This window comes from Procambarus clarkii, chromosome 23 (genome assembly GCF_040958095.1).
Source record: "Procambarus clarkii isolate CNS0578487 chromosome 23, FALCON_Pclarkii_2.0, whole genome shotgun sequence".
NCBI lineage: Eukaryota > Metazoa > Arthropoda > Malacostraca > Decapoda > Cambaridae > Procambarus > Procambarus clarkii.
Genome location: NC_091172.1, coordinates 9,897,915 through 9,906,132, shown reverse-complemented (window position 1 = coordinate 9,906,132; position 8,218 = coordinate 9,897,915). Strand labels below are relative to the sequence as shown.

General features: G+C 43.1%; 1 protein-coding gene across 1 annotated transcript; it reads right to left on the bottom strand.

Annotated features, from left to right (window-relative positions):
• Positions 1-6,984: 6,984 nt before the first annotated feature.
• On the bottom strand, positions 6,985-8,088 carry LOC123764127 (spermidine/spermine N(1)-acetyltransferase-like protein 1). Its single transcript, XM_045751682.2, has one exon. It carries the CDS (start codon positions 8,086-8,088, stop codon positions 6,985-6,987), a length of 1,104 nt encoding a protein of 367 aa, XP_045607638.2.
• Between the last annotated feature and the right edge of the window lie 130 nt (positions 8,089-8,218).

The window sequence follows — 8,218 nt, the reverse complement described above, 5'->3', positions numbered from 1 at the left end:
AAACCTCTTATCCTCTATCTACAATACAATACAATACAATTTTATTTAGGTAAGGTACATACATACAATAAATATTTACAAGGATTGTTTAACTTATAGGTAGAGCTAGTACATACAATGCCTAAAGCCACTATTACGCAAAGCGTTTCGGGCATGATAAACTTAAATGACAAGCTTAATACTAATTGAGCATAATGAGTAGAATGAAAACAAGAAATGAAAACATAGATGAAAAAGCAGCACAAATACAATTATGTCGACAAACAGCGCTCTTTAAAGAAAAAAAACAGACATTGGTTGACAATAGAAGGGTAAGGTAGGTTACAGGGAATTTATTAGGTATAGCTTCGTTTTTATCTTAAACTGGTTGAGAGAGGTACAGTCTTTAACATGGTTGGGAAGGTCATTCCACATTCTGGGCCCCTTGATTTGTAGAGCATTTCTAGTTTGATTAAGTCGTACTCTAGGAATATCAAAACTGTATTTTCTGACCAGGGGGAGAAAGATACTGGCAGTATGGGGCGTTAAAGTTTATTGAAGATTAAATTCTGCAGAACATGTAAATATATAAAGTTCAAATATATAAGTAAGTAATTATATAAAGTTTATATTAAACACGGTTTATATTATAGACTTATAACAAAGTTGATATTATATTAAACTTAATATTGAACATGTAAATATATAAAGTTTCCAAATATAAATTAAGTAAATATATAACATTTATATTAAAATATATAAAGTAAATATATAAAGTAAGAATTAACTGTAACAATTCCAAGTCCGAGGACTAGATTTAACTTAAAAGGTACACCCGTAGTAAGTATGACACCTTAGCCTATAGTGACATGGAAACTAATTCTGCAGAAACCTAAAGGTTAATTGGTACTAGAATTAAGGCCGAGTGCAAATGTGTAGTAATTATATAACACTAGGATATAACAGGCAGGACACAAAGAATAACTAATAAGTGAGAGACCACATAACACGTAATGTACCCGGCCAAGAGGCCGTAAAAGACCTAATGGATAAGGAGAAGGGGGGTGACTACAAGTAGGGCTTACTAGCACCTGGACTGGGCAAAGTATTAGCTGCGGACAGCGGGACACTTGGGGACCGGCGCTGCGGCTCGCAGTTTTGTGAGGGCAGCGGCGAGGGCAGGCGGAGTGAGGCAGAGCCCCAATGTGCGCCCGTATTTATACCGCCCCAAACTGCCCGCGCAACGCCGCGGGACGCGCTGCGCAATTGTTTCTTTCTCCCCCGCCAGAAAAATCCCCGCTTGCGATCAAGCAGTGACCATTTATTTCTGGTGTGATGCTCATGGGTTCTGATACAACCTTCTATGAAGCTTTTGAGATCAGGATTGGCATTATAGTTTAGCGTTTTATATATGTATAATACACATGAGAGAATGTGCAGTGACTTAATGTCTAACATATTCAGAGATTTAAGTAGGGGTACCGAGTGATGTCTGGGGCCAGAATTGGATATTGTCCTAATAGCAGCTTTGTGTTGAGTAATTAGAGGACGTAAGTGATTTTGGGTAGTAGAGCCCCAAGCACAAATACCATAGTTGAGGTATGGATAGATAAGGGAGTAATAGAGAGTCACCAGGGCAGGGCGTGGTACATAATATCTGATCTTAGAAAGAATGCCCACAGTTTTTGAAACTTTTTTTGATATGTTTCGAATGTGTCCCTGGAAATTAAGCTTGTGGTCAATGAGAATGCCAAGGAATTTGCCATCTAATTTGTTACAAATTTGGGTATTGTTTATTTTGAGATTTATTTGATTAGAGGATTTATTTGATTAGAGGACAATCATCACTTTAATGATCTAAATTGCAGTTATTTTGCAGCACATGATGTAAACAATGTATTAACTCATAATCACAATATCTCTGTAATCAACTTGAACGTTAGATCCCTAGGTAAACACTTCGATGATGTTAGTGCCTTGATTGAAACTATTGGCAACAAATTCTCTTTTATTATACTTACTGAAACATGGTTGAAAGAGGATACTACTCAACTCTTTAACATGCCTAACTACTCGGCAATTCACAACTGTCGTCAACTTCAGAGAGGTGGTGGCACTGCTCTTTACTACCACCAAGAACTAACATGCTTAAAAGTAATTAGAACTAGGGACTGCTGTGGGGAGTATATCTTCGCCAGCTTCAGAGTCAAGGGTGCCGAGTCTGTCCTGTCTGTGGGTGCAGTCTATAGAATTCCTAACACTGATGTGTCCGAATTCAATTCAAACCTTAGAAATCTAATACTAGATAACAGACTGAACAAAAACCATCTAATTATCGCAGGGGACTTTAATATTGACCTCTGCGAGCCTGAACACCCTACTGCTGTTAGCTTCCTCAACTGTATGAATTCCTGCTTCCTCATACCCTTAATCACTAGACCAACTAGAATCACTGATAGTACTGCCACGACTCTAGATCACATCTGGACAAACATAACCTCTCCGCTTACTTCAGGTATAATCACCGATAGCACTACAGACCATTACCCCACATTTCTCCTAACTAACATTAGCAAACCACCTCTAGAGTCAAGGGAGTTAAGTTTTAGGCTGCACAATGAAACTGCTATAGACAATTTTATAATTGCTGCTGATAATGTCAACTGGGAGTCCGAGATAGGTAACATAGGGGACATCAACCTAGCAGTGCAATCTTTTCTTCAAAAAACTCTCAGCCTTTATAACACCCACTGTCCTATGCTTACAAAATAAGTCACAACCAAATGGCTTAACAGTCCCTGGCTTACAAAGGGAATACTTAAATCCATTAATAAAAAACATGACCTTGAGAAGAAGTATAGGTTAGGAATTGTCTCCAAAGAATTCTCAAAGAATTACTCGTTATTGCTATCTAAGATAATTAGGCGAGCCAAAACTAAATACTACGAAGATAAATTTACCCAAATAAAGAGCAACATTAAAAAAACTTGGAGCACAATTTCACAAATATTGGGATCAAAGAAGACTTTAAATAACAAACCAATAATCCTGTCCAATAACGATGGTCAGCTTTCAGCCTCAGATTCTGCTATTGAGTTCAATAGGTTCTTCTCTTCCATTGGGTCATCCCTTGCAAATGATATTCCATCTTCCAGTACTGACGTTAAGGACTATCTTACAGGTAACTATCCACAGTCTCTGTACCTAAAGCCTATTAATTCCACTGACGTCAATGAGATAATCCTTTCCCTTAAAACCAAGTCTGGTGCCCTTGAGGAGATACCAACTTTAATCTACAAAAAAGCCTCCAGATCTTTAGCCCCTGCTATTGCTTTGCTCTTCAACAAGTCACTTGAACTCCAAATCTTTCCAGATATTCTAAAAAAAGCGAGAGTAACGCCTGTCCACAAATGTGGTGATCTCACAGATGTTAACAACTACAGACCTATATCAATCCTGCCAAACTTGTCAAAAATTTTTGAAAACTAATCTACAAGCAGCTTTACTCTTATCTAGCCAAACACAATATACTTAGCCCTTGCCAATATGGCTTCAGACCCAAAAAAGCACTAACGATGCACTTATTAGTATGCTTAACTCGATTCATACAGTTCTTGATAAAAATGAGTTCCCTGTTGGGTTATTTGTGGACCTGCGTAAGGCTTTTGACACTGTCAACCACCAAAACCTTCTTCTTAAATTACATCATTATGGAGTCAGAGGACACTCCCTGCAATACCTCAAATCCTACCTTACTAACAGGCTCCAGTATGTTTCTGTGAATAATTCAATTTCTCCCACCTTACCCATCAACATTGGTGTTCCTCAGGGCAGCATACTTGGCCCTCTCCTCTTTCTCATCTACATTAACGACCTTCCAAATGCCTCCCAACACCTCAAACCAATTCTATTTGCTGACGACACAACCTTCATTTACTCCAGTCCTAACCCCCTTGCTCTAAATGCCACAGTAAATACTGAGCTAAATAAAGTCCATCTTTGGCTAACTGCCAACAAACTCATCCTTAACATTGACAAAACTTTCTATATTCTGTTTGGCAATAAATCCTCTAATCAAATAAATCTCAAAATAAACAATACCCAAATTTGTAACAAATTAGATGGCAAATTCCTTGGCAGTCTCATTGACCACAAGCTGAATTTCCAGGGACACATTCTAAATATATCAAAAAAAGTTTCAAAAACTGTTGGCATTCTTTCTAAGATCAGATATTATGTACCCCGCCCTGCCCTAGTGACACTCTATTACTCTCTCATCTATCCTTATCTCAACTATGGTATTTGTGCTTGGGGTTCTACTACCCAAAATCATTTACGTCCTCTAATTACTCAACACAAAGCTGCTATTAGGACAATATCCAACTCTGGCCCCAGACATCACTCGGTACCCCTACTGAAATCTCTGAATATGTTAGACATTAAGTCACTGCACATTCTCTCATGTGTATTATACATATATAAAACGCTAAACTGTAATGCCAATCCTGACCTCAAAAGCTTCATAGAAGGTTGTAACAGAACCCATGAGCACCACACCAGAAATAAATACAGTTTTGATATTCCTAGAGTACGACTTAATCAAACTAGAAATGCTCTTCAAATCAAGGTACCCAGATTGTGGAATGACCTTCCCAACCATGTTAAAGACTGTACCTCTCTCAACCAGTTTAAGATAAAAACGAAGCTATACCTAATAAATTCCCTGTAACCTACCTTACCCCTCTGTTGTCAACCAATGTCTGTTTTTTTTTTTTAAAGAGCGCTGTTTGTCGACAGAATTGTATTTGTGCTGCTTTTTCAGCTATGTTTTCATTCCATGTTTTCATTTTATTCTTTATGCTCAATTAGTATTAAGCTTTAGTCATTTAAGTTTTTCATGCCCGAAACGCTTTGCGTAATAGTGGCTTTAGGCATTGTATGTACTAGCCCTATCTATAAATCCATCACTCTTTGTAAAATATCTTGTATAAGGATGGTAACAGAGTCCATTTCATGTGGTCTCCATCTCATGTTGGCCTCCGAATGCTTGATAGAGCTGATAAGTTAGCCAAAGAATCTGCCTTTAAAGGAGCCGTTGAGTGTAACCTTGGATTGTCAATGAGCAATCTGAGAGCAGCAGTACACCGAGAACTTCAACAGGATCTTGTAGATCTGAGGCAAAGTGAAATTGACACCAGTAATTCCATCATCATACTATCATGCAAGAGGAGCCACACATCTACGGATCATCCAATAAAATCAGCAGACTTCTAGATGTTACTACTGCTCGGCTTAGACTCGGTTACAAGTATCTCTGGGAATTCTCATTATCTGCTGATGTAGACCTGACCAAATGTAAACTGTGTCAACAAAACTATTCGCACACCCTCCGTCACTATGTGATGGGGTGCAAAAAGATACGTGAATTTAGAGACAATTCTATAACCAATGTTCCAGCGATGTGTCAATATTTCATTCAAAATGATCTGCTACCAGAAATTTTAGCCAAATATCCCCAGTTTGCTAACTGTAGGTAGTAACTAAGTGATTGTAACCTATCCACCGCTGCCCACTGGATGGGGGGCGGTGTGCAGGACAAACATATCAATTTTGACACTAGCTCTCCACATATGTCAGTTGCTTAATTTAGAACCTGTACTTGAGGTCGATCTCGAACCCATTGTTGATGTGACGACTTATATTGAATTTTGTAACTAGCTCATCAAGATTGTAACTTGCTTAGCTAAATGAATTGTGGGGTTCAGTCCCTGAGCCCATTATGTGCCTCTGTAACCCTTTCCACTACCGCCCACAAGATGGGTATGGGGTGCATAATAAATGAACTAAACTAACTGTATGTACCTTACCTAAATAAACATTTGATTTGATTTGAAACTGAAGTGGCCCGCCCTGGGACATAATATACTGAAGTGGCCCGCCCTGGGACATAATATACTGAAGTGGCCCGCCCTGGGACATAATATACTGAAGTGGCCCGCCCTGGGACATAATATACTGAAGTGGCCCACCCTGGGACATAATATACTGAAGTGGCCCGCCCTGGGACATAATAGACTGAAGTGGCCCACCCTGGGACATAATATACTGAAGTGGCCCGCCCTGGGACATAATATACTGAAGTGGCCCGCCCTGGGACATAATATACTGAAGTGGCCCACCCTGGGACATAATATACTGAAGTGGCCCACCCTGGGACATAATAAATAGAAGTGGCCCACCCTGGGACATAGTAAGCTGAAGTGGCCCACCCTGGGACATAGTAAGCTGAAGTGGCCCACCCTGGGACATAGTAAGCTGAAGTAGCCCACCCTGGGACATAGTAAGCTGAAGTGGCCCACCCTGGGACATAGTAAGCTGAAGTGGCCCACCCTGGGACATAGTAAGCTAAAGTGGGCCACCCTGGGACATAGTAAGCTGAAGTGGCCCACCCTGGGACATAGTAAGCTGAAGTGGCCCACCCTGGGACATAGTAAGTTGAAGTGGCCTGCCCTGGGACATAATAAATAGAAGTGGCCCACCCTGGGACATAATATACTGAAGTGGCCCACCCTGGGACATAGTAAGCTGAAGTGGCCCACCCTGGGACATAGTAAGCTGAAGTGGCCCACCCTGGGACATAGTAAGCTGAAGTAGCCCACCCTGGGACATAGTAAGCTGAAGTGGCCCACCCTGGGACATAGTAAGCTGAAGTGGCCCACCCTGGGACATAGTAAGCTAAAGTGGGCCACCCTGGGACATAGTAAGCTGAAGTGGCCCACCCTGGGACATAGTAAGCTGAAGTGGCCCACCCTGGGACATAGTAAGTTGAAGTGGCCTGCCCTGGGACATAGTAAGCTGAAGTGGCCCACCCTGGGACATAGTAAGCTGAAGTGGCCCACCCTGGGACATAGTAAGCTGAAGTAGCCCACCCTGGGACATAGTAAGCTGAAGTGGCCCACCCTGGGACATAGTAAGCTGAAGTGGCCCACCCTGGGACATAGTAAGCTAAAGTGGGCCACCCTGGGACATAGTAAGCTGAAGTGGCCCACCCTGGGACATAGTAAGCTGAAGTGGCCCACCCTGGGACATAGTAAGTTGAAGTGGCCTGCCCTGGGACATAGTAAGCTGAAGTGGCCCACCCTGGGACATAGTAAGCTGAAGTGGCCCACCCTGGGACATAGTAAGCTGAAGTGGCCCACCCTGGGACATAGTAAGCTGAAGTGGCCCACCCTGGGACATAGTAAGCTGAAGTGGCCCACCCTGGGACATAGTAAGCTGAAGTGGCCCACCCTGGGACATAGTAAGCTGAAGTGGCCCACCCTGGGACATAGTAAGCTGAAGTGGCCCACCCTGGGACATAGTAAGTTGAAGTGGCCTGCCCTGGGACATAGTAAGCTGAAGTGGCCCACCCTGGGACATAGTAAGCTGAAGTGGCCCACCCTGGGACATAGTAAGCTGAAGTGGCCCACCCTGGGACATAGTAAGCTGAAGTGGCCCACCCTGGGACATAGTAAGCTGAAGTGGCCCACCCTGGGACATAGTAAGCTGAAGTGGCCCACCCTGGGACATAGTAAGCTGAAGTGGCCCACCCTGGGACATAGTAAGCTGAAGTGGCCCACCCTGGGACATAGTAAGCTGAAGTGGCCCACCCTGGGACATAGTAAGCTGAAGTGGCCTGCCCTGGGCCATAGTAAGCTGAAGTGGCCCACCCTGGGACATAGTAAGCTGAAGTGGCCCACCCTGGGACATAGTAAGCTGAAGTGGCCCACCCTGGGACATAGTAAGCTGAAGTGGCCCACCCTGGGACATAGTAAGCTGAAGTGGCCCACCCTGGGACATAGTAAGCTGAAGTGGCCCACCCTGGGACATAGTAAGCTGAAGTGGCCTGCCCTGGGACATAGTAAGCTGAAGTGGCCCACCCTGGGACATAGTAAGCTGAAGTGGCCCACCCTGGGACATAGTAAGCTGAAGTGGCCCACCCTGGGACATAGTAAGCTGAAGTGGCCCACCCTGGGACATAGTAAGCTGAAGTGGCCCACCCTGGGACATAGTAAGCTGAAGTGGCCCACCCTGGGACATAGTAAGCTGAAGTGGCCTGCCCTGGGACATAGTAAGCTGAAGTGGCCTGCCCTGAGACATAATAAACTAAAATGGCCCACCCTGGGACATAATAACTGAAATATCCCAGCCTAGGTCAGTAAAACGGAGTGGCCCGGCCTGGGGCTAGCAGACTGTGGTG

What these genes read in the sequence shown, in the direction of transcription:
- LOC123764127 (XM_045751682.2), bottom strand. Translation starts at nt 8,088, where the DNA reads ATGTCCCAGGGCAGGCCACTTCAGCTTACTATGTCCCAGGGTGGGCCA.